Genomic DNA, 27,037 nt, shown 5'->3' on the forward strand with positions numbered 1-27,037 from the left:
GGTGACATTACTCTCTCTAAAATATCTTCAGACACGTAGGCTGCGTCAGGAATCATATTACAGCAGTGGTTCTCAAAGTGTGGCCGCTGGAGCAGCCTCAGATATTCTACAGGTATGTATGTGGTCAGTACGTGCTTGAAGACTAGTTTAACAATTAGAACATTTCTGGCTTTAATCCTAAAAACGACTCTCAAAGGTACACTTAGCTTATGGTTTCTCAAATTTGGGAGTAACTATCACAAATATATTCTCATACTGGAAGCAAAGCCCAAACAGCACTTTCAAAAACAAAAAAAAAAAAGGGAATAAGAACAGTTTTCCTTAAACATAATATTGTAAAATTAAAAGCACACTGGAGCGAAGTCCGTATGCTATCATCTGAATTTAGTTGAGTTCGACAGGCATTTACAAGATTAATCAGGACCCACAACTTCCTAAAGGAAGTACTTAAGGAAGTTTTGGAAGAGAATGGTTTAGATTAAGTCACTCAATGTTGGACCTCTATCTCTGAAATGCAGTTGTGTGGACAGCGGATAAACAGCTTGATCTGTTTTAGTGACCTAACCTACTCCAATGCCTAACAAATGTATTTACTATACAAATATTAATTTCCCCCTTTTCTTCTTTAAATTTTTGATAATTTATAAGATTTCCTTCATCTGTAAATTTTATAAGTCACCATTTCAGCCTTGTCAATTTTCTTTCCAAAAATTTCCTCCTCTAGTTAATTCTGCAAAAAAAGTATAAATTTACAGGGCCCTTCCTGGGCCCTCAACTGTGTTCTTCTGGGCTACTGACAATATTGTTGGTTTTTGGAAAGCAAACAACCCACCCTCCCCCCCAAAATCAATTTTTCAGTATCTTTTATATAAGTACCCCTTCCCATGCCAAATCAGAACAAAAATCTCTCCTCCTGGGACTATAGGCTCAGACTAGCAAATATAGTTTGCAACTACACTGTCTTCCCCTAAAGACATCTGTAGAGGTCAGGGGTATATGGAATTCAGCAACCAAGAGGTCTCCTCATGAACACAGACTTTAATTAACTCCTTCCCTATTAATTACCTCCAGTGTATTATTTTCTCCCCTAAATATTCTGAGTCCTTTGACCTTAAAGTTAGTAACTCTGGTATATTTGAATGTTATAGTTCCCACCTGAAAGATGGTGCTTGAATTTTTTTTAATTTAAAAAAAAATTATTTTTAGAGAGGGGAAAGGAGAGAGAAACATCAATGTGTGGTTGCCTCTCACCTTCCCCCTGTTGGGGACCTGGCCTAAAACTCAGGCATGTGCCCTAGACTGGGAATTGAACTGGCAACCCTTTGGTTCACAGGCTGGCAGTCCATGGAGCCACACCAGCCAGGGCAGTGTTTGAAGTTGCTGTTCTTTAAGAATTCTTGGTAGCCAATTGCCAGTTTAGACATCAAAGGGAATAAAAGTACTTTTTATAAAACATTAATATGCATTTATAAAATCACTATACACCTCTGGGAAATAAGTAGAGGTATTATTTATTTATGACATATTTACATACTTACAAAATTGGTTATACTTAATATATCATCTTGCATAGTACCTTAAAAATGAACACCATATTCTGGGAGTAAAAATCCACATTTCTTAATAATTTATGCATAACCCAACACCTTTTAGAACATAGAAAGTTTGGCTTCACAGAATACAGATACCTGTTAAGAATTTTTTTCTAGCCAAGGAAAAAAGTAAACCCAACAACTTATTAATTTGGTTGACCCTGAGTATATTACTAATTTTAATAGATGTACATAATCCACATTCATCTATAGGCTTATCTACATAGACTTACTATCATACTACCATTTTATCTATATTCATTCACCTCAGTTTCTTACCTCATTGATCCTTGAGAGAGAGGGGAACGAAGAATGGGGAAGTAGAAGTGGTAAGAGACTCAAGAGAAAACTAGTACTGCCTACAGCTGCACCAACTCGGACGTCTGGGGCACAGCTGAGGTCCAGGGCTACTGGACAGACGCAGTAACAGGAAGATCTTGCACTGAGCAATCTGAGGACCTCTGGCGACTGATGTTGGTGTTAAATTACTCTTCCTTCATTTCTTACTGCTCTCTTTCACACTACTTAACTGAAACAAAGACATGTACAAGCTTATAAAATTCAGTATGTAGTTCCTGGAGCTCCTTCCTAAGAAGCCTGAGGGAGAATAAAAAGCAAATAGCCTCTAGTCTGACTCTAAGAAATGCTAGTGTGGGAGCTGTAAAAGGATGAGCAGAAGGAACCAGCTGGATTACCGGTAAAGGGAACCGGGGTCTCAGATTGACAAGTCAGCATCTTAAGCCAAAAGATCTACACTAGCAGACTGCTTGGCTAACGCTGCTGTGGCATGTGAGAGATAAGGAATTACTTTTAGTATCTGTGAAACTTCCCAGTAACAGAAGTGAAGGAAGAAACATACTGTAACAAGGAATTCTTTCCTTCATCCATAATTAGTCAGTCATTGGGCCGTGCCATGAAAAATACTGTTAGAAAAGGGTAGTTTTTGAAAATAAAGGATAAACACAAATGGTAGAGAAAGGCTTCCCTTATTTATGGAAAACAGAGAAAACACAGATGAACTGTTCCATAAACTTCAATAAAGAGGGAGACAAAGGCATTCTGCCCCTAATAGGCCACAACAACTGGCTTCATCTTTTTCTCATTACTTTTAATGACACACAAGTCTGAATTTCACTGAACGATCATTGTAGTGTTTGAAAATTAACATACACTATAGTTGGAAAATTACTACTCATTCATCTCCTCCCCAGATAATAAAATAAAAACAGAAAACAAAAGAAACAAAGCAACCTTACGTGTAATGAGAGTGCACGGTTAGAGCTTCAACACCCTTAGTAAGGCTGTGCCAATTCTTTTAAAGAACTGCACAGAAGAGTAAATAAAAATTAAATTACATTTTTCTAAGAAGATAAACTATCCTTGAAAAGTTATTTGAATTTGCATATATAGAGTTCAAAAGTGTTAAGACTATTTAATTTTGATTTATATAAATCCCCAAATGGTAAATATATTTGGGAAAAAAAGAAGCTTTCACTAAGTATCAACATAATGGACTAAATCAGGCTGAATATAAGAGTTTCTTTGAAAACTTCCATAAAAAATAAAGGCAGAATACCACAAAATTAGAAAAGCAATGTTTCAAGAAAACTTAGTAAGAAGTAATGTTAATTAAAATAAGAGACATATAATCCCATGAACAACAAAGTAATTCCTTCTCAAAACTTTTTCTATTATAGTGGGAAAATATGAGTAGAAACAGAAATTAATGGCTGTTGTCAGTTTAATAATCCAAATGCTTCCAATTAAAAAAATGCTCAAATCATCTGCCATTTAGTTGTCACACAGCGATGAAAAAATAAAATGTATTACCCTAATGTTCAGAGTATAAATCTGTAATATCCCAAACTTATTTTAAAAAAAAGATAAATGCAGAATTATTCAGACTATGTGTGTTCATGATAACTAAGAAGGAAGTGATCAATCTGTTAGTTTGGCCCATGTTAAAAATATGCATAAAAATGTGCACCATCCCCGTGCGAGTAGGAGCTTTAGGGTAAATTGTTGAGCAGCTGCTCAGCACCAGCCCTGAGATCATGGGCACACACGAAACCCCTCAGACTGAAGAGATTAATCCTGAATCAAAAGAAAAATGCTTTTAAAGAATATTCAGTAAACAAGTCCTTTAATTAACTTTCTTAAAAAATAATCAAGTACATATCTTTAAGTTAAATGTCTTAACACATGAATTTGCACCTTATAAATTTGGTATATCAAATTGGCCTACAAAAATATGTATACTGTGTACTTCTTTTGAGAACTATACTCCATGAAATTATGATCATAAAAAGGATTTGTCTCACCTACTAACATAAAACCATGCCTTCCTAAAGGGAAAGAAAAACTGCAGCCTACAATAAAATAACCACAACGGCTGGATCATTGAAGCCATCCAACTGAAGAAAGTAACATCTCTTCTTTACCACCAAGGTCAGAGTGAGGACGTCTGAGCATCCTAGGTAAGCCTTCTCTCACATGGTCCGGGGCGGCAGGCGCTGTTTATACATGCCTGCTATTGCTTTGGCCGCACTGTAGATCATCTGTCGACGTGACATGCCAGTGAAAGCCACGTGCCAATCCGTCTGGCTGACGTTTACCAAACTCTTTTCCAGGACTTCTCCCACTGTCACCAACAGGCCGGACCACTTCAGATGGTAGTCCTGGGGAGTCAGACTTTGAGCCTATGGAAAAAGTGAGATTACTATTATTTACAATACATTCAAAATGTCATTGAAAATAGCTGTAAGTGACATCTCAAAGTCTCTCAGGTCCCTTTTAATATAATGACAAAGTCTGAGAAACAGAGCTAATGCTGCCAGCTGTATTAAGTTACAAGGCTATGAACGAATCGACATAATATTGCACACATCTAACTCGTTTAAAATGTCCACATTAAGCTCATTTTGTTGTTCAAATATAATCTGAGTCTTAAATCTAATGACTCCCTCTAACAGAGTTTGGTGTCAGAGTGTTTAAGTTCACTTCTACATTCAGGGTCACTTCAGGTTCATACGAGTAGGCTGTAACGGAAACATGGTATCATTTTACAGTCAGGACACTTCTACCAGAAAGAGGGAAACTAAACCCTAGGCTTCAACCCATTCAGAAAAGGTCAATTAATTTCTAGAGGAGTATCCCCAAATACTTCATTTTCATGTAAGTTAATAGCTTTGAAATAATATTCAGTCCAGGACAGCATCGCTCATGATATATTTTTCCTGTTTTAGGGTGTTAGGTAGAGGGGTATATCTACATGTAGAAATGAATTTTCTACACAGCAATTCCCAAATACATTCTGTATCATGATCACCTCAGACACTTTTTTAATTTTTAGAAAATTAGAGAATTTTTACGCCCCACCTAAGATCACTGAATTGGAACTCCACAGGAGGTTCCAAGAGAAAGTGTGTAACACTTAGAGTTTCTCAGTAAATTTGTGCAAATGGCCCGGCAACTGGGGCCGCTCTAAGTCCTCTCTTGCACACTGCACTATCAGTACTTCACTACGTTTCAGAGAAGAGAGGCAGCGGATTAATCACTAAGATCTTCAGAGACGTCACCACAACTGTGCTTCTCAAAGGCGACACGCACACGAAGCACCCGATGACTTTGTGAAGCAGCAGATTCCAATGCTGTACCTCTGGGTTAGGGCCCGAGAGTCTGCATTTTTTTAACAAGTTCCCGGGTGATACTTAGGATGCTAGGTCTAGAATCACATTTTTGAGGGACATGGTATCTGACACTATCAGCAAAAATCCAGCATAGCTGAGTTTTAAATTGGGGGTGGGGTGTCATTTATATTTGTTTAATACATAAAAATTGTGTAAAATTTGTCTAGATTTTTATTAATGTTACATGCTGATTTTAATTCCCTAAAGGGCTGACTTCTATTTCCTTAAATTAAAAACTTCAACTATAAGGAAGCACAGAAATAAACTCTCAAGATGGAGAAAACAGGGAGAACGGAACAGCAGGGGTACAAGCAAGGCACCCCAACACGCACACTTCGTATCTTCACGTTGACCCTCCTGACAACAAAAACAGGGAAGAAAAGGCCAAGTAAAAAGCAAATGACATTCTGACACCCTTTGAATACCACTCTTCAGAGTTAGCCAATTAACAGTTTGTTGTGTATGTTTACAGGCCTTTTTCTATTCATTTATATACATTTTAAAGTACATGTGCACGTGTACATATGGACCATACTAGATGTAGTTTGTCTTTACTTAGCAATATGTCCTAAGTTTTGATATTAGTATATATAGTTTTTACTTTACTACATACAAGGGGGGACCCAAAAAGCCCAGAATTTATAAAAAATTTTGTATTTATTCTTACATGTTTAAACTTCAGTCACCTTCAAAGTACTCTCCATTTGATGCAATACATGTATCAAGATGTTTTTTCCACTATTCAAACAGTTTTTGCCAGAAATAAAACTCTAGTAATTTCCTAACTGATAAAAACTACAAAGATGTCTTATGTTGGTAAGATGACTTTTGGAAAGCTTCACTGAGGTGATTAAGGTTGAATCATATGTAACTGTTTCTGACTTAAAAGACAGCAATTTCAAATGGTTGACCCTAATACTTTTATTCCTGAATCACCTGTGGCAATTATAATTTTCTAGGAAATCAATCATTTTGTCTGATTTTTCTAATTTACTGGTATAATAGTATATATATTTGTAAACAGTTCAATAAAACTTCCATATTTTAAGCATGAATTCTTAGTTTCCATGTACAGTGTAAAGCTGTAAGAGAGCCACAGGGTGCTTTCAGGGATTCTAGGAACATACATCAAATTTACATGTGAGTAAATATGTGTGTTTGCTTGGGAGAGAATCCAACAGCTTGACCAGAGTCTCAAATTCCCAAATAACTTTAAGAGAAAGTTTTGAGATGACATTTGACAATGTACACGAGTACAGGTGTGATAGAAATTTTATGAATGGAGAAGTGCATTCTACCTTGTTCCAAAAAGAATTCAAGGTACAAAAATGTAAAAGGAACCAAAATCATAGTCTAGTAACTATGGGGAAAGGTAAAGACACGTGCCTTTCACTAAGGTTTCTACTTACTACCGAAGATGAACAAAATGAAGATCAAGATAAGGGGAATGAAGTAATAAGGGAAATAAAATTTGAGATAAAGGGTTTGAAACTAAAGGAAAGGTGGGAAAAAAAACAGCAGAAGAGATAGTCTTTTCCATCATAATATAAGGAACACAATCATAAAAATTTTAAAAAATGAGGAAAATAGTGATTAACCATGTAATAATTTATTGCCCTTCCAAAGACAGTTGGAAAACAAAAGTAGGGGGGTACTAAAACATAGAAGAAATAAGAAGGAAGGAAAACGAAAAATGCTAAAAGACTATTTCCAGTGGAAAAAATCTAACCACACTTATTTTGAAGATAGTATCAAGTTTCCCTGGGGCATAATGAAAAAAAAGGGAGAAAACTAACCTGTTGCACAAATTCCAAAGGCACAGGTGTCGCTTGTGTAAATGTTTCTAGATGAATGCCGTGACCAGGATCTTCAACTATCACACAACCAATATCAAACCATCTAGGACAGAATACAAATTTCAAGTTATGTGCTAAATAAAAGTTTTAATGTACAGACAAAATAAAAAAATAACAAGCAATATCATCCAGACAAAAATCTTAGCAGATTGCAGAAAATATTCCAAAAAAGGAATTTTTTTTATTCATTTTTCAAGAGAATCCACAAAAACTATATATAAAATTCCCCTCTTTGGCTTAATTCCAATAGGAGAAAAAGAATGGGGAACACTACACCAAAAATACAGCAAGTTCCTTTTCTTGCTGAGATGGAGAATGAATGAGACTGGAGGACTCGAGTAATGCCCTGAACGTGTGTTCACAGTGATGCCAGTGACTACACTTTAGAGAACACCAAGGGCTCCTTAGTTCTCTAAAATACCGGACTGGCCTAAGAGTTTACTTAGTTGTCTGTAACTTCATTTGAAACAAGTTTGTTAGATTGTATTGTGACAGCTGTCATATCCGTGTGCATTAAAAAAAAAATCAAAATTGGCGTATTTTGTACAGCTATTTTAATATTGAAGATGGAAGATATGCAACATTTCAGTGTATAATGCTTCATTATTTCAAGAAAGGTAAAAGTCAACTGAACCGCAAAAAAAAAGATCTGTGCAGTGTATGAAGAACGTGCCATGACTGATTGAATGTGTCACAAGTGGTTTGTGAAGTTCCTTGGTGCTGGTGACATTCTGGCTAAATACTGCCTTGCTGAGGGGCTGCCTCATGCACTGGAAGATGCTGAGCAGCACCCCTGGCCTCTACCCACCAGAGCCAACAGGGGGAGACGACCGACATACTCGAAATATCCAAGTCAGTAAAGTTATTGGTGAAAATGAAAACTATTTTACAGAAAAACATAACAGACTTTCTGGCCAACCCAATACTGTCATGCTCCTGAACCTGGATATCACGTTCTCCTCAAGTCTAAAACTGCGATACCTGTCATGTCCACCCAACCTCTTCTGTTTCTTTCACTAGTGCGTTGGCTGAGGAAACGTTCGGTTCCCTACCTTCTTACTACTTCCTTCCACCTTCACCTCACCGCCTGCCCCAGAGAGAAGGAAGAGGGGCAACCTTTACTGAGGAAGGTCAAGTAATGCAACAACATACAAACAGTCTGTCATGCATAATACATTTTAAATGTCACCTGAGGAAATATTCTATTACCATCTCTCATTAATATACAGCCAACTAGAAGAATTATCAGTAAATTAAAAAATAAGCTCAGAGGAAATAAATCCTTATTGCATTTTCTGAATTGTTCACAATGAATCACTCGATGAAAATAGCTTCATGAAATCAAACTTTTTCCATGAAATCAAAAAACTTTTTCCATTTAAAAGATACTTCTAAATTGACTTAAGTGAAGTCAACTGTAACACCACCAGCATTTTAACTAACAAGAATCATAAAACCACCAGGTGTCCTGAAAAGATGCTTTATCACCATTAATCATCAGGAAAATGTGAATCCAAAATACAGGAGACACCACCTCACACCTGTTAGGATGGCTATTATCAAAAAGGCAAGACCTTTTGGCAGGAAGAATGTGGTGAAAAAGGGGACTCCTTATGCACTGTTGGTAGGCAGATAAATTGGTACAGACACTACAGGAAATAGTATGACACTGCCTCAAAAAATTCAAAATAGGAAAACCCTATCCAGCAACTCTACTTCTGAGCATTTGTAAAACGAACTAAAAGATATCTGCACCCCCATGCAGCATTCTGTATAAGAGCCAAGACATGGAAGCAGCCTAAGTGTCCACTGATGGATGAGTAACATTCTGTGGCTGGAGTATTATTCAGCCATAAAAAAGAAGGAAATCTTGCCATTAATGGTGATATGTAATAGACCCTCAAAGTATAATGCTAAGGGAACTAAGTCAGACAGAGAAACACAAACATTGTATGATCTGACTTATATATGGAATCTAAAGAAATTTAAAAATGGAATTCAAGAGACACAGAAAACAGACCTGTGATGGTTGGAGGTGGGTGAAGGGGATCAAAAGGTACGAGCTTCCAGCTCTAACTTAAGTGGTAGGAATGTAACGCACAGCATGCTGACTGTAGTTAATAATACTGTATACCTGAAAGTTGCTAACAAAGATCTCAAGAGTTCTCATTACACGAAAAATCTGTAACTGAAAACAAAAGCAAGCCTCTTACTTGTCAGGTAGCAATTCTGCAATAAAGTTTTCCACTGACACAGCAATCTGTTTCTCATGGATCGCTCCGGTTCGACGCAAGGTGTCTATCCGCTCCTGGGCTCCCTGAATCGTACCACAGCGCACGTTAGAAACTGTTCCAAGTTATTCATTATGAAGTATACCAATTTATGGGCACACAGGCAATACATGCATATATTTACACAAATGCATATATACTCATTATAAACATTCAAGCAACACAGAAAACAAAAAGTGACAAAGTCCCATCGTGTTCCTCTCAGTAATAAGTGTAGAGTGTACCTTCCAAATTATTTCAATGTGCATTATTGTTTTGGTTGCTACTGTGAAATGGATTATTTTTATTTTCTATGTTCTAAAAGACTGTTGCTAATATAAGGAAACTATGTGTTTCTTAATTGTAGGTATTAACTACACCTACATTTATTAAATGTAAACTATTCAACAATGGCCATAACTATGATTGGTTTTTTAGTAAAATTGTTTAGTGCTGTTTTTCAGTCCTGTTTTTTCCTAGGTGACTTTGCTGTTTTAAAATAGCTCCCAAGTACAGGGCTGAAGTACTGTCTAGCGTTGTTAAGCACAGAAGACCGTGATGTACCTTATGGAGACAGGATGAATGTTAGATAAGCCTCATTTGGGCATGAGTTATAACGTTGTTAGCTGTGAGAATTCAATGTTAATAAACCAGATACATATACATTAAAGAAGATTTAAACAGAAGTAGACATAAAACAAAGTTATGCACTGACTGGCTGACAAAAATGCTATGACTAGAGGCTCACTGGAACTTAACCATGAAAAAAAAATACTCAACTTTAAAGCATCATTAATAGTAGTATTAATAAAAAACTTATGGGATTCCAGTTATTATAGGTTAGTAATTGATCTGAATGTTAACACTGGGTTAAGAATGTCTCTTTTGGACTAACTACTTATTTCTTTTGTGCTCCCCGCATGTGTTTCCTCCCCTTCCCCAATAGTCAAACCCACTGTAGGTTTCTTTAAAACTCCACTGTATCTTCATGATACCACAGTTATCTAATTAAAACCAAGGTGCCCAGGTCATTACGTAAAACCAGTTAGCCCCATCCAGACCACAGAATTACTGCCAGAACTATGAAGAGACTAACTGCCCATTTCTGTACCCCACAGGTCTTCCGTTACGCACTTTCAACCCAGCGGCATAGCCCACTGGCTGGGGGGCAATGTTGGGCTGAACGGCTTCCCCCACGACCACAGCAAGCCCGAAGACCTCCTGGAAGGCGTCCCGCACAGCGGCAACTTTTACTTCTTTATTTGAGGTCACAACAATATCCAGTTCACCTCCAGACTCTACAAAGGCCAGAAGAAAATTTCAATTCCAAGTTAAAATAATGAAATTCTCATAATTACTACCATAAACTAACATTTTATTTACATAATTATGACTAAACTCAAAGAATGATGTAAGATATAGGCATCTTATTCCAGTAAGAGCTTAGCCAAGCAAGAAGTAGGCACTTTTCCTCAGTTTTAAAAATAAGAATTTAATGCATTATCTGAGGGAGTCTATTTGCAAGCAGAAGATGGCACACACCTTCTAACATTTCTGATTACTACATATCTGTCTCAAATATGGCACCACACTGTTCTGTATTCTATGAAATACTATTCCAGAATATAGCAGTAGCTCTCCCTGCGAACAGTGTGCTGTGGTCAAACAAGCTTGGGAGGTGATGCTCACTGTATTTCTGTCTTGGAAATTTACAATGCAAATTAGCATAGATTCTAAGAAATCCAACAATTAAAAATCATGACTTTAACCCAGTACTTTCCATGTTTCTTCTGTTCACAGAACACATTTTTAGCCTCTAATAACAGCTCCTAATATTAATGTAAAAAAATTGGCCACTCTGAAAACAGTTTTTCTACAATAGGACTTTATTAATTTAGGCCAAGTTTCATTTTCTGATTAGTTTAAATTTTAGATAGACAAATTTCTTGCATTTTTAAGGTTGTAAATCTAAATGCTGTTTCTGCTGCTAATTAATAAAGACAGGCATCTATCATACACAAAATTCTAACAAAATACAGATGCTAGTCCTTCAGCAATCATAGAAATTAAACGTTCTGGCTTGTGAAATACATTTAGGATACTCTGACTCTATTCACAGAGAATGGACATGACTGTTACTGATACGATGATTGGTCAAAGAGCAGCACAGAAGTTCAGCACAGGGACTACCATGAAATGTGCTTTTTATTTAGAAAATAGTTTAAAATGTGGGAGTTAAACTTTTATATTATACATCCCCATCACTGAAAGAATAGGGCATATATCACAAATAAATGAGTATTTATAAATGACATATCCCATTACGACCCAACACAAATATGCAAGCATACATTAAAAAATGAAATACCAACTTTCATAAAACTTGAAATTTAAAAAGATTAAGAGCAGTATGAAATTAAAACATTTTAAAACATTTTAAAAACATTTTTAATATTTCAATTAATTGCTTAAAAACTGGTATACTACACTAATTTGATCAAATATGCCTAATTATTTTTAAAAGCCTGACCTAACATTTGTATTATAAAACATGTTGCCCCAAAGCAATGCTTTGTTTTTCCCTAGTATCTTGTGGAACAGTTGTAAATATCTTCCAAGTATCTGGGTTTTCTATTATGGATACCTTTTATTCCTGAATGACATAATGTTCCATAGATCCCATCTTTGGCAGAATTTCAGAAGGTACTAAAACTAATTAGCTCACATAAGAGAGAAGAGAAAAAAAGTATACTGTTCTCATTTTTTTCCTCCATGTGGGACATCTTCCTTGCCCCTTGCTGAGCACTAACTACTCCACTAAAACTGCTTAGTGCTGCCTCTCACAACAAAAGGAGCATGAAAAGAATGCAGAAAGTTAAATTCTGTTAAAATCCATTTCTAATCACTCATGTGCCATTTTGATACATTTAGAAGTATTATATCAAGTCATTTCTAGAATAATTGATTACAAATAACATGTTTCCCTTTGAGTTTTATTAGATAAGAATGGTCTTGCTGCCTGTCAAGAAAATGTCAGCTTTTCCAACACTCATTATTACCCTTTAAAGCTGACTGATTAAGATTTCTGTTATGATATTATAGAATGACAAAAACCTCACTTTGTATCTCTCCTCCCCTGGCCCTTGCCTTGGTATTGCTCCCGCTTCTTGGTGTCATGCAGACTATCAGCGTGAGAAGCAGTCTTGGATTTGAGTCCTACCTACCATTTTCTAGCATTGTTATCTTGGGGAAGTCAATGAGATAGTTCCATAGAAAAATACCTATCTCTTCACAGGGCTTGCTCTAACAATAAATAAAATAATTGTTTTTACAGTCTAATGTAGTACCCATTAAAATAGTAAGAGCTGCCAAAATACTTCCTTTCATTCAAAATAGGAGCTGTGGAAAATATACATGATGCATTGTTGTCAAACTTGATTACTATGAATATATAAAATCAATATAGTAATAGGGCCTGATTTCTAAATCCTTTGGCAGTTACAAACACCAAGGATAATTCAGCTGATTTAATGACTGATTCAGTTTTCTACTTCCAGGGAACCAAAGTGGCTAGGTGTAAAAAAAAAAATGAACATGGTTCAATCTAGCCCCACCAAGCTGTGTGACATAGGATAACTGAAATCTCTCTGAACCCAGGTTTCTTATCTAAAACTTGAGGAAAATAATACCTACCTTGCAGAGCTCTTGTGAGAATCAGTGCCTGGCAAAGCCAAGCACTTAATAAATGGTACCTGTCATTGTTAGATCTTGCTCCTGGACATTTACTAGATAGTAAAGTGTTATCAAGACTCATAAAGGTTACTGACCTTTTATTGCCATTGAAAATCTGCATTCAGGTACCTGGTACACAGCTTTGGCTTGTAAGTTATCTTCAACAGAATTACTAATAATTGATCACTGATACTGCTAAACTGTCTTTTTTTCACATACTCGATATACACATTAGAAATTAAAGGGCAGACAACATGTCTAGGTCAACTTTCTGGAGGATTCCTGGTAATGAGGATTCAAAAGTGGTTAAAACAGCTTTCAAAAAGAAAGCTTTTCAAAAAGCAGCTTTTTTCCCCCAAAAAACCTAATAATCAGATAGTGTTAATCAACAGATTAACTTCCCCTAAAAATATTACAAGTAAGTTAAGCATAACCAGCCTTATTAAAAATGGATAACTGGAGAAATGTCAAAATCATGAACAAAGCATTACTTCAAATATCAATGACGAATAAAGTAAAAATCATATGCAGCAACGCTAACCACATTTACAACTAGAATCAGTAAGGACGTATACTAATAATTCATATTGTTTTTTACTCCTCCAAAGTTCATTCTGAGGAGTTTTCAAAGTGTGTTTAATGGTGACTAAGAAAAAGATGAATTAAAAATACTAAGACTACGACTTCACAATCAACTTAATATAAGAACATAAGAGGATTTCCAGTGATCAGTGGAATGACAGTCGGTGGCTAACACCTTAGAAAGTATGGCAGGTGCTGATCTGTGTTTCATACATACTGATATATGGAGCCATGCCAGGGTCCAGCGTTGTAATCACGCTTTCTACGGAATGCTTTGTTTTATCAAGCACAGACTTCACCACAGGATTGCCGGCTACACCCTGCATGAAACAAATTAACATATAAACGCCCATTCTAAGCAAACAACTTGATAATAAAAGACATTATTTTTTTAGGTTTCCAATGCATCATGGACTGGCACTTTTGTAAAGTGTAAGAAAAACAAGGTGATGGCAATATGAAATTCCTATGAAGTTTCAAAATGCTTATCCATCATTGACGCACAATGGTATGCAGAACACACTTCAAGTAGCACTCTTCTGAGGTATGTACATTGCATATACATATATATATGTGCATGTATATTTATTTACTTCATTTTATGTAATAATTTCATTTCACTTCTATTTACTTACATAAAAAACTCGTCTGTCAGGATCACAAATAAAGACTGTAATCAGATGTCTCCACAGACCTGTACTTTGTTCTCTAATAAAAATATGAAGAGTGAAAACATTCCTCATATTTACCCCCCAAAACAGTTACCTATTACCCTTCATATAAAATATCTACATCCTATCAAAGCTTCTTTTTCCTGGTCCCTGATTGTTTTGTTCATATGCAAATTCTCCCTTTTAAGACAGACCTATTCCTCTGGACTTTTTTTTCAATTAGAGTTAATATTCAACATATTAGTTTCCAGTGCACAGCACAGTGATGAGACACTGACATAACTTACAGGGCAACCCCCCAGTTGGCTTGCGCCCACCTGATGTAAAACCATACCATGAGGCAGAAGGAGTGGGCTGTGCTCCACTCCTCCCATGGTTGGGGGTATCAGAGGGAGAATGACCCAAGAAGACATGTGGCTAACAGCCAGGGTTCCGCCTCGCCCTGCCTACCATTAAGCTAAGGTGATTCAGAAAAAAGATTAAGTTTGTTAACACTGACACATGGGACTGTCGACCAACCTTTCGTTGATAAGTTATTCACAGACCTCTGAGTTGAACTGGGTGTTTCAAATGACAGGACACAATGACACACTTTTAACAAGGAAAGGAAGTGACAGTCCTACTATAAAGAAAGCTTTTAAAAAACAGAGGGATATTAAAAAAACAGCTTAGAAAAATGCCATCTTCATGCAACATGAAAAATGCCATAAATCACTTAACCACCTACTGATCTAAAAATGTTTAATATACAATTAAATTGCTGCCAAACCATCAAAAGAATGTTGGGGGGTGGTCACCTGACAGAGCGATTCCAAAATTCATCAGGAAACAATCAATGGAAAATTTTAAAGAAAAAAATTATCAGACTTACACAAGCCAATGCTGATGTGTCTTTACCAATGTGGAAGCTTGGAACTGACCTAGCTTACCCATCGATGATACTCCCCTACCCCAACATCAGCAAAGTAGGCTATCGATAATTAATATAATAATGACAATACTTAAAGTAGGGTGGTACTATTGCAAGGATAGGTGGAGCAGTGGAATAGAATACAGAGCCCAGAAATGGACATTAACCCACAATTCAGTAACTAAGATAAAGGTGACATATCTAATCACTGGGATATTATGTTGGAAGAGTCAATTAAGTGGCTGGAAGAAAATTAAAATCCACTTCTATCTCATATAATAAAGCATCAGCTACATTAAATTGGTAAGTGTAAAAATAATAAAAGAATTAGAAGAAATCAAACAAAAATAATATATTGTGGGAAAAGGTTATTTTTATCATGAAAAAATTGAAAGTAGGCTGATAAAAATGAGTCCTGAAAATTTAGAATCTTTATTATAACAAAAACTACAATATATAATAGTACATAATAATATATTCTTACTATACAGGTCATATAAATCCAGTAAGAAAATCATCCCAATTCAACACTGAGCAAACAACACGAACAGAGACTTCATAAAAGAAAACTGTATCAGAGTATGTATGGGAAGCAACCAATCGATGTTTCTCTTTCACATTGATTTTTCTTTCTCCCTTACTCTCTCTCTAAAATCAAGAAATATATCCTCAGCTGAGGATTTTTTAAAAAATCTATAAATGATAAATAAATCATGTGGAAAAATGTTCAAATTCAGTAACAATGAAATGCAAATAAAAATCAGGTATCACTTTTGCCTAGCAAATTAGAAAATATTGTACTTCAAGTTTATTCATCAGTGCTAGCAAAGGAAAAACCACCGTGACAGTGTATTCTGGTATAACCTTCCTGGACAGCTTATATGTGACAGTAATTTTTAAAATGTTCACTCTGACATTCATCAAAAATTAATCCTGATACAACAGAGATGAACACAAATATCTGCATATAAGAATGGTCATCACAGTTTTACTGATAAGAATCACAATTAGAAAATGTCAAAGCACATTAGCAAAATAAAATAAGGGAAATAAATGCCATGGTATATAGGGCAAAGCAGCCAGAAATGAGAACATTTCTTAAGATATTTTATAGCTAGGAAGATATTCTGGATATATGCTAGGTAAAGACAAAGACACAAAATAGTATGTGTCCACATGTTACTATCCCAATTTGATTTTTATTTAAAAAGTGATACATCTACATAGATATGCACATACAAAAAGGTTGAGGAACTATAGAAAACTAGTAAAAAGAACAGATTTTCTCCTTACGCCCTTTTATTTTCGAAGTTTTCTCTAATGCACATCTATTAGTTTCATAATTTAAAAATTAAATGTGTTTTTCTTCCCCTGGCTGGTGTAGGTCAGTGGATTGAGTGCTGGCCTGCAAACCAAGGGTCATTGGTTCGATTCCCAGTCAAGGCACATGCCTGGGGTGCAGGCCAGGTCCCCAGTGGGGGCCATGTGAGAGGCAACCACACACTGATGTTTCTCTCTCTCTCTTTCTCTTCCCCTCTCTCTATAAATAAATAAAATCTTTTTAAAAATTAAGCAAGGTTTTTTAAAGCATGTTTTGATTATACTATTATAATCGTCCCATTTTTTTATTCCCTTCATCCCTCTCCGCCCTACATCTGCCCACTGCCAGGATTCCCCACCCCTCTTAGTTCATGTTCATGGTTCATACATGTAAGTTCTTTGGCTTCTCTATTTCCTATATGATTCTTAAGTTCCACCCGTTTATTCTGTACATACCAATTATGCTTCTTATTCCCTGTACCTTTCCCCCTATTTCCCCCCTCCCTGCTGGCAACCCTCCATGTGATCTCCATTTCTGTGATTCTATTTCTGTTCTGGTTGTTTCCTTAGTTTGTTTTTGTTTTTGTTTTGGGGGGGTTCAGTTGTTGATAGTTGTGAGCTGTCATTTTACTATTCGTAAAATGTTTTGATCTTGTATTTCTTAGACTAAGTCCCCTTAACGTTTCAATAGTAAGGGCTTGGTCATGATGAACTCTTTTAACTTGACCTTATCTGGGAAACACTTTATCTGCTCCTCCATTCTAAATTATAGCTTTGCTAGATAGAGTAATCTTGGATGTAGATCCTTGCCTTTCATGACTTGGAATACTTCTTTCCAGCCCCTTCTTGTCTGTAGGGTTTCTTTTGAGAAATTAGCTGATAGCCATATGGAACTCCTCTATAAGTAACTCTCTCCTTTTCTCTTGCTGCTTTTAAGATTCTCTCCTTATCTTTAATCTCAGGTAATTTAATTATGATGTGCCTTGGTGCGTTCCTCCTTAGGTCCAACTTCTTTGGGACTCTCAGAGCTTCCTGAACTTGCATGCCCACTTTCTTTGCCAAATTGGGGAAGTTTTCCTTCATTATCTTTTCAATTTATTGCTCTTCCTCATCTCCTTATGGCAACCCTGGGATTTGGATGTTGGAATATTTCAAGTTGGCCCAGAGGTTCCTCAGCCTCTCCTCATTTTTTCTTAATTTTTGTTTTTTCGTTCTGATCCAGTTGAATGTTTATTTCTTCCTTCTGCTCCAAATCATTGATCTAAGTTCCAGTTTCCTTCCCTTCACTGTTGCTTCCCTGTATATTTTTCTTTATTTCACTTTGTGTAGCCTTTACTTCTTCCTTTATTTTGCATCCATACTCAACCATTTCTGTGAGCATCCTGATTACCAGTGTTTTGAACTCTGCATCTGATTGCCCGGCTACCATTTCGTCACTTAGTTCTTTTTCTGGAGTTTTGATCTGTTCTTTCATTTGGGCTGTATTTCTTTGTCTTGGTGCACCTGTTATGCTGTAAGGGGCAGAGCCTTAGGTGTTCACCAGGACAGGGTAACCCACTTGGCGGCACTGTGGTGCTGCATATTGGGGGGGGGGGGTCAGAGAGGGAGCAATGCCCCTTGCTTGGCTCTCACCCTGCTTTCAGTCACTTCCGCCACTACCCACAAGCAAATCGGGCCCATCTGGTGCTGATACCCAGGTGGATGGGTTTGTATACCTTCTAGGACCCCATGGGTCCCTCCAATGGACTCTCCTGTGAGAATGGGAATTTCTCCCACTGCCACAACCCCCATAGATTTTTTCAGTCAGAGGTTTTGAGGTTTTAGTTTTCCACACTGGGACCCCAGGTTGTGTAGTCTGTCCCACTCCCCAGGTGTTCCTTCTGGTTTATCCACAGGCGAATGTGGAACCTCCCAGTCTACCAGCTGCTGCCTTGCCACATGACCCCTCCACCCCAGCTGCCTGTCTCTGCTCCTCCTAACAGTCCAGATGAATGTCTCTCCTTTAACTCCTTTGCTGTCAGACTTTCATACAGTTCAACTTCCTGGCAGTTCTAGTTGTTTTTTTTGTTTTTAAATTGGTTGTTGTCCTTTTGGTTGTGCTAGAAAGCAAAGTGTATCTACCTATAGCTCTATCTTGGCTGTAAGCTAAAAACTAAGCATGGTTTTTAAAGTAAATGCAGCTTACCTTAATAAAACCCCAGAGTCCACCAGCAGATGCTTCATCCTGACCTCTCACAATTCTAGGATCTTCTTGTTCCTCTGGAAATGTGATGGCAGATGTGGACCCAGCTCCCTGGGCTAGAGATGTCAAACTGGCTTGCTGAGTAATAGGGGCTGGCAAAATACCTAGTTAATGGCAAAAATATTTAACTATGTAGTTTAGTCCATAAATTATTTCCTATAAAATAGGAAGTGAAACATAAAAGACATGTAGTTTAGCTGAAGTAATATAACTCAAAGAATCTCTTATAACTATTTTATAAAATACAAGTAAAACGAAATTCCAAAAGATATTTTTTTGTTTCATAGGCTTACACCAACTGTCTTGAAAATGGAAAAAAAAATAACAATCAGAAAATACTTCATGTTTTCTCTATTTAGTACCTTGATATAACAGCTATAATTCTAATCTCTCTAATGCATAAAAATAATTGATATGAACACCCTAGCCCATCATATAAAAGCATACAGCAGTAAGTACACATACTCTATATACCCTATTTTAATTAAAAACAACCATACAGATAAACATGGGTATAAAACTTATACTCTGCCAAAAAATTTTTATTGGTAAAGGCAGATACACAAACTTTGACAATAAAAATTACAATAAAGTTGCTTCCTTTCCTATAATGAGAAATAATAGGCAGAAAATGACTCAGCTGAAGTTTTGATAATGGTTTCCAACAACCATTCCAGAGAGGCCAACTGTGTAACAGCTACAGCCAACCTAGAAAAGGAAATGGCCCAATACCACCAACTTACAGCAACACAAGAACTTTTATTGGGTTTTGAATTTCTACTTGGCTAAATAAAACTACTCCTTAGGCTATTCAGTCCTGATCATTTTTTTAAGTGAAGCTTTAAAAAAAATTCTCAAATTTCACCTTGATGTTTCGCTCTAAGTACACAAAATGTTAGGACAAAATTTGGAATTTTGTTTGACATTCCTTATAGTACATACTAATGTACTACTAAGTTTTACAACATATAAAAATCATACACTAGGTTGTATCAGCTTTATTTTAATAATTAATATGGCAAAAACATGAGAACTGAAAACTCTAGAAGTCAAAGAAATGAGTTTAAAACATTAATGCAGAGGGACTGGAATCTTTTACACTGCTGGTAAAAAAGCTGCTTTGGAAAACGGTTTGTGGGTTTTTCAAGTAAGCAATTCCATGGCTACACAAGATAAATAAAAATATATCCACCCAAAAACTTGTATGCAAATGTTCAGAAAAGCAGTGTTCATAGTAGCCAAAAACCAGAAATAATTCATTGATGGGCTGAATAAACAAAATGTGGTACACCCATTCAATGGAATATTATCCAGCCACAAAAAGGAATGAAGTACTGATGATGTATATGCTACATAAGATTCCATTTATGTGAAATGTCCAAACTAGGCAAATTCATAGAGAGAGAATGTAGATTAGTGTTTGCTTAGGACTGTGAGGAGAAAGTAGAGAGTGACTGCTAGTAAGCTCAGAGGTTTCTTTTGGGGGTTGCAAGTTCGGTCCCCAGTCGGGGTGCACATGATCAATGTTTCTCTCACATCAATGTTTTTCTCCCCTTCTTTCTCCCTCCCTCCAATAAGTACATATATACATACTTAACAAAGAATTTAAAAAGGTTCTAAAAATTGTGGTGATGATTGCATAACTCTAAATACATCAATAATGAAATGTACACTTTGAATGTGAGAATCATGTGGTGTGTAAGTTATATCTTAATAAAGTTGTAACTTAAAAAAATATTAGCTATAGCCATTTGTTTCAAAGTATCAGTACAAGCAAATTACCTGTTACTGGAGGTGCAGAAAATGACGGCATCAAGGGTGTCTGGGGAGCCCTTCCTGCATGTCCCCTTGTGATGTCATATGCTGAACCAACCGAAAACCCAGAGGTAGGAGGACCCGGAGGGGGCGCAGATGGAGGAGTACTTGGGGCAGAAGTTGAAGGCGGGAGGAGGGATGAAGGAGGACTACTGAAGGCAGCAGCAGTTGGTGGAGAAACGGGAGGCGTCACAGCAGTCACAAGTGGTGGGGAAGGAACTGATGAAGGAGGCACAAAAGGCAACGATGCTGCAGGCCTCACAGGAGGAAGGGATGGCTGAGGGGTGGAGTATGCGAGTGGTGGCAAGGACTGCATAGAAGGGACATTTGGAGAAGAAAAAGAACTGGTTGTAGCTAGAAAAATCGGGGGAGAAAAAAACACAAAATTAGAAATGTTTTTCACCTAAATTTTCAAAGTATCTTATTACTTTCTTCTTGCAAAATTATTGAAAAAAGTAACAGACCATATCCCAAGAATTATTTTTTAAATGTGTAGTTTAACATACACAACAAGTGACTTTCAAGTCCCATAAGTAAAAGAAGCAGCTACATAAAATTAACTTACGGTACTGTTCATAAGTAGATCTTTGTGTTTTTGCTTGTTTCAATGTGTTTGAACAAAATAAAGCTGCTATGAATATAAAAACCTATATACTGAAGGCTCAAAACCTTTTTCAGAAGGTTATTGACCACAAAGTCACAGAACATGAGACAGAACTTTTTGGAATATTTTGTCATAAGAAAGATGATTTACAGTAAATATGAATAAAAAGAACAAAAGTTTACCTTTGTAAAGCAAAACATTCATGTTTTCTGTCTTTGGGCTTAAATAAAAAAGGCTGTCTCCCTTCATCTTGGCAAAGATCAGAGAAGTTTTAATATATGCATTCTTTTGTTATTTGAGTGAGAAAAAATAACAGTCTCTCTACTATACTCAAAATACACTAGCAGGGTGTCCAACCTTTCGGGCGGCTCTGGGCCACACTGGAAGACAAAGGGTTGTCTTGGGCCACACATGAAATACACAAATACGTATCTGTGACATAACCACAAACATGTCTCCAAACGTTGTAAGTAAATTTACAATGCCACCCTGGGCTGTATGTGGCCTGTGGGCCGCAGGTTGGACACCCCTCCGAGATGCCAGACAACTCCATTTACCCAGAGGAACAGGGGTGGGAGACATCGCAGCGGCGGCAGCCAGTCCTACAGGATTTGGTGGAGGGGTCCCGGGTGGTGTTGTCTCTATCCCACTCTCTTCCATCATTTTTCTTCAATGATGATATACTGTAAAAATATTAAAATGCAGTATTACACCTTAGTCAAAAGCCTATTTTTAAAGCTTGTATAGTTAGAAAATAATTTTATAAATAATCATTAAGAGACATGTCTTTATGTTTATTTTTTAAACTCTTTTAAAAAAAGATTTTTTATTATGTTTAGAGAGAGGGGAAGAGAGGGAAGAAGAGAGAGAAGGAAACATCAATGTGTAGTTGCTTCTTACACACCCCTCACTGGGGACCTGGTCCTCACCTAGACATGTGTCCTGACTGAGACTCGAACCTGTGACACTTTGGTTCACAGTCCAGGACTCAATCCACTGAGCCACACCAGCTAGGGCATGTTCATAATGCCACTTATTTGCAGATGAAAAGTCTGTGAAAATTCCTGAAAAAAGAAGTCAGTCAGACCCTGACTGCTGTGGTTCGGTGGGTTGGGTGTCACTCTGTGAACCAAAAGGTCTCCAGTTGTTTCCAGTTAGGGTACACACCTGGGTTGGTCCCTGGTTGGTAGCGTGTAGATCAATGTTTATCACGTGCATCAATGTTTTTCTCCCTCTCCCTCCCTCCCCTTCTCTCTAAAAACAAGTAAATAAACCTTGGGGAAAAGTTAGTGAGAATGCCAAATATGCAGAAAACCTGTGATATTTTCATAAATGTGCTTAGTATTGGGAAATAATTTTATGCTAACTGTATAATAAATCATTATGATTTTTATATAAACTATGTAATTAATTGCCCAATATATTTCAAATAATAAATTACTGATTTCTGCCACATTAATGAATATTAGATTGATATCTAGGTTCTGGTCACTATTATATTAAAAATAAAAATATTGAAGTATTTTTGAAACAGTTCCTCTCTTCCCATAAAGCATCGTATGTGGGCTACTCCTTTAATGTTAACATTAAAAATAATAATAAAACGTGCTCAATTTTCTGCTTCCTCACATTCTAAAACATCCCAACAATTGCTAAATGATATGTCCCAGCTTTTAGAAAAGTTACAATAGCAAAAATGCCACCAGACGCCAGGGTCCTAACAGATGATTATGATTACAAAATATGGAAAAATTCCCTTAAAAATTACAAACTTTCAAGCCTGTCACCAGAGTAAACTCAGAACTTCTAAATACACCAAAGTTGTTTTTTGATGTTTTTATTCATTTAACATTCAGTGAAAGCCAACTGTTTGCCAAGCACTGTTTGCTGCCTCTGGAAACACAAGGGAAGCGAAATCAGGATACTTACAGACCAGCCCAGGAGGTGATCAAAGAGGAATGCCAGTGTGCAACGAATGCAGCCCGAATGACGTGCTGAGAGCAGGAACAGTTGTTTGACAGGAATACAATTTTGACTTGAAGGTGAGGAAAGGGTCCCCTCCCCAAGGATCTGAAGAGGGTACAGAATTTAATTAGGCAAGAGAAAGGAGATAAGGGGGCAAATTTCAAAAACAGTGAATGTACAGGAAAGATAAAGGCCCTCCTAGTAAGGTAGCAGGAACAAGATACATCCAAGAAAGCCCATTTAGCACAGATCAGAAAAGAAATGAGGAATGGAACACAACAGGAGCCCAGGACGTGTTGAGCCTTACAGACCAGGTTTTTTAAGGATGGAAAGTCTCCATGGGGCATTTAAGCTGAGAGTGACATTTCTTGTCTTTTATTCTAACTTTTTGAAAAAATTTTACATTCAGAATAAGGTTGCGAAAATAGAACAAAGTTCACGACTACCTTTAATCCAGCTTCTCCCAATAACAGTATCTTATAATAACTATAGTACAATGATCAAAGCTAGGAAATTAACATTGGTACGACACTGGTAACTAAACTGTAGATGTTATTTGGATGTCACCCATTTTTATGTTTGTGCACATGTGAGAGTATGTCTGTGCGTGTCATTGTATGAAGTTGCATCATATGCACCGACTCACGTAACCACCCCAGCAATCAGGACACAGAACTGTTCTGTCTCCCCCAAGGAACACCTCAAGCGGCTCCTCTGCCCCACCCTTCCACCGACCATAAGCCCTGGCAACAAAATGTTCTCTAACATTTTCTCATTTCGTGAACATTACGCAAATAGAATCACACACAGCATACAGCTTTCTGAGACTGGGTTTTCTGACTCAGCATAATTACCATATTTTGCAGTGTATAATGCACACATCTTTGCTCAAATTTTTGAGGGAAAAATAAGGATGTGCATTATACATAGGCAGTACTAACCCCGTGATCTATGTAAATGCTTTTAATGCTTTTATTCATGCTCATGTGTAAAATAATACCCTGGAATACAATAATCAGTTTTGTTTCTAAATATTAATAAATCAAAAAACTGAATTAAAAATTAGAACAAAAGATTTTTTTCCTGAAAGTCTGGGCCAAAAACATGGGTGTGTGTGATACATGGGAACATGTTTTATGTGGCAAAATATGGTACCTTCAAATCCATCAAGTTGTGGATGTATCAATACTTCATTCTTTTTAATGCTGAATAGCACTCCACTTTCTAGCTGCGCCAATTTTATCCACTTATCTGTTAAAAAACATTTAGGCTGAGTCTAGCTTTTGACAATTCATATTTGTGCTGAAAGATTATTTTGATGACAATATGCAGATTGGGCCATGGGACAGTCAGAGTAAATGCAGGGACCATTAAGGATATAGAAGTAGTTCAAATAAGAAGTAATAACACCCCAGACTCCTAGGGAGGTGGGGAAGAAGGTGATTCTGCCCTTTCCCACCCTAAGGGAAAAGTTATCTGGCCCCAAATATCAGTAATGCCAAGGGTGAAAAACTCTGGCCTGCACCAGTGATTTTCGACTTTTTCCATCTCCCAGCACACACAAACTAATTGCTAGCATTCTGCAGCACACCAAAAAGTGTATTTTTGCCTATCTGACAAAAAATAGATATAATTTTGATTCATTCACACCAGATGGCTATTGTTGTGTTGGCTGTTGTCACTTTTTTATTTGACAGTCTAAGGGAAAAGAGGTCTGTGCCCCTGACCATAGTCAGGTACTGAATGTTTTCAAAATTAGTGCAGCAAACTGGTTGAAAATCGCTGGCCTAGACTATGGTGGTGATGGTGGAGATGAAGAACAGCAGATTCAAGAGATGTTCAGGCACTAAGACTCAGGAGTAGACTGGCTATGGGACAATGATGGGGAGATGTCTGACCGGCACAACTGGACAGAGATGGTGGTGTCGTTCACTTAGGGAACAATGAAGAGGTCAAGGTATTTGTCTGGCATCTTTGAAGTGCAGGTTATACAATGTTTATATTGGGCATGCTGAATATAATAAGCCCCTTGAAACATCCAAAGAAAGACAATGACTTGGTTTGCAGCCTAGAAACCACATTTAAGTGTGGGTTCCCTCAGTTTACTCAAAAGAGTGAGAAGAAAGGATGACCCAACCAATCCTTGAAGAGTACCCAGGTAGAACAAGCTACAGAGAATGAGAGATGACTGGAAAGATAAGAAGAAAACCAGGAAGACTGTGGTGTCCCAAAGTCAGAGTGTTCCAGGGTAGAAGTAGGCAACCATATCAAATCTGCAGAGACACCAAAGAGGATGGCATCTGAAAAATTCAGTGGAATTGTTTAACTGGAGATGAATGTAGTGAGAGCTGGAGTGGGGACAGAAGTCAGTCTGAATTGCACTGAACAGTGAGAGGTGAGGCAAATATGCACCATGCTTTCCCAAAGCCATCTCTGCAGCTCCCCATTTTTCTCTTGGTCATTCATTTCCTACTTTAGATGCTACCAAATTCTTACAGTGGCTAGTGGAAGTCATATTTAAAGATGACCCTCATTCCTAAGAGTAACAAGTGTGTTGGCAAAAGAACTTTGCACAATGAATACAACCCATAACATGGAATAATTTGTTCATTTATTTCAGCCTTTAAAAGCTTTACTACTTGAGAACTGGCTTATTGGCATTATTGGGTAAATTTTGTATACATAAATGTACTACCTTCCACTGAAGAAAAGCTACAGTGATAAAACAACAGTGAAATGTCAAGGTGGGTGAAAGTTTTAGTGCTCAAATCTAGACACAAAAAGTAACATGTATCAACGTTACACAGTATACGTACACAAGAAAAGAAATGGAATAACGGAGCTTTAACAACCATAAAAGCAATTGCTGCTGATGAACTAGAGCAGACTACAAAAGCCGCTAGAATGGTGTTAGGCACTGACCCGAGAACCTACGGGAAAATAAGCCTCTTCCCACTGCTGCTCTGGTCTGTTGACCCAGCCAGGTCGGGAGCGGCCTCCCCCCAGGCTCTGCCACGTCTCCAGGCCCGGCTGGGCTGGGCTAAGGTCAGCGGGTGCTAGCCACTGGTCTCTAACACCGGCCAGCGCCCTGAAGGTGGAGCCAGCGGTGCCTGGACAAGACTAAAGTGCCAGAACAAGACCCCCGAAACGTACCCACGGTACAAGCCGAGGCTTGCCTAACCAAGGGCACCAGAGCCTGGGCTGCGTCCTGAACGCTCCCACAGCCGCGCCGGAAATGAACCACAGTTTGGGTCTCAGTAAAGACCCTCGACCACCAAGGGGCCTGCTGGCCCGCCTACCTGGCGGGGACTGCGCCCCTTGGCGCCCACACCCCGGGCTACCACTGTCGCCCCCACCTGCATGCACCCACGTCGCTCCCAAGCTGACGCTCACCTGTGAACCCAAGAGAGTGATGTGTAACAGCTGAAAAGTGGGAGACACGGACTGAGGTACTGGAGGTACGGGTGTTAAGCCTACGGCTCAGAGGAGACCAGGAAGATGCACACAGGAGCTTCTGTGGCGAGTCCCCACCTCCAAGATGGCCACCAGGCGCGCATGCCCCTGCAGCTGCCACGTCGGCGGGCACCGCCCCGCCCATTGCCACGCCCTGTCCGGCGGGAAACCCCGCCCTCAGGCCGCGAGTTAAACCTGGTTACCGGCGTCGGAATGTCCTGCCTGCTGAGCTTTGACACTGCCTTTCTCCAGAAGCATTTCCCAGAACTGCCCTCCTTTCCCCTCCACGACCCCAACACGCAAGAATGACACCCTTCTTATTAGGAGTAGTAGTTC

At 37.9% G+C, this 27,037-nt stretch overlaps 1 protein-coding gene and 1 long non-coding RNA gene across 3 annotated transcripts in view; one reads left to right on the forward strand and one right to left on the reverse strand.

Moving 5' to 3' along the window:
- LOC118974924 (uncharacterized) overlaps positions 1 to 10,580 on the forward strand; it is a 60,645-nt gene extending 50,065 nt beyond the window's left edge. The window contains exon 3 of the long non-coding RNA XR_005063977.1: positions 10,526 to 10,580. This is a non-coding gene — a long non-coding RNA (uncharacterized LOC118974924). The remainder of the gene's footprint in view (positions 1 to 10,525) is intronic.
- Positions 1,493 to 26,796, reverse strand: PRRC1 (proline rich coiled-coil 1). 2 transcript variants are annotated; one of them, XM_037028483.1, is made up of 10 exons: positions 26,642 to 26,796; positions 23,213 to 23,353; positions 21,841 to 21,966; positions 20,647 to 21,033; positions 18,808 to 18,968; positions 13,939 to 14,041; positions 10,542 to 10,705; positions 9,351 to 9,454; positions 7,078 to 7,180; positions 1,493 to 4,291 (listed from the first exon to the last, which is right to left on the reverse strand). In XM_037028483.1, the coding sequence occupies exons 3-10, from the start codon at positions 21,944 to 21,946 to the stop codon at positions 4,082 to 4,084; spliced, it is 1,338 nt and encodes a 445-aa protein (XP_036884378.1). In that variant the 5' UTR covers positions 21,947 to 21,966; positions 23,213 to 23,353; positions 26,642 to 26,796; the 3' UTR covers positions 1,493 to 4,081. The 2 variants fall into 2 exon arrangements, with proteins under 2 accessions (XP_036884378.1, XP_036884382.1); XM_037028487.1 differs by lacking the exon at positions 23,213 to 23,353.
- Positions 26,797 to 27,037: the final 241 nt, after the last annotated feature.

The sequence above is a fragment of the Sturnira hondurensis genome, unplaced genomic scaffold (genome assembly GCF_014824575.4).
Source record: "Sturnira hondurensis isolate 20B ecotype Veracruz unplaced genomic scaffold, ASM1482457v3 Scaffold0001509, whole genome shotgun sequence".
Classification (NCBI taxonomy): Eukaryota; Metazoa; Chordata; class Mammalia; order Chiroptera; family Phyllostomidae; genus Sturnira; species Sturnira hondurensis.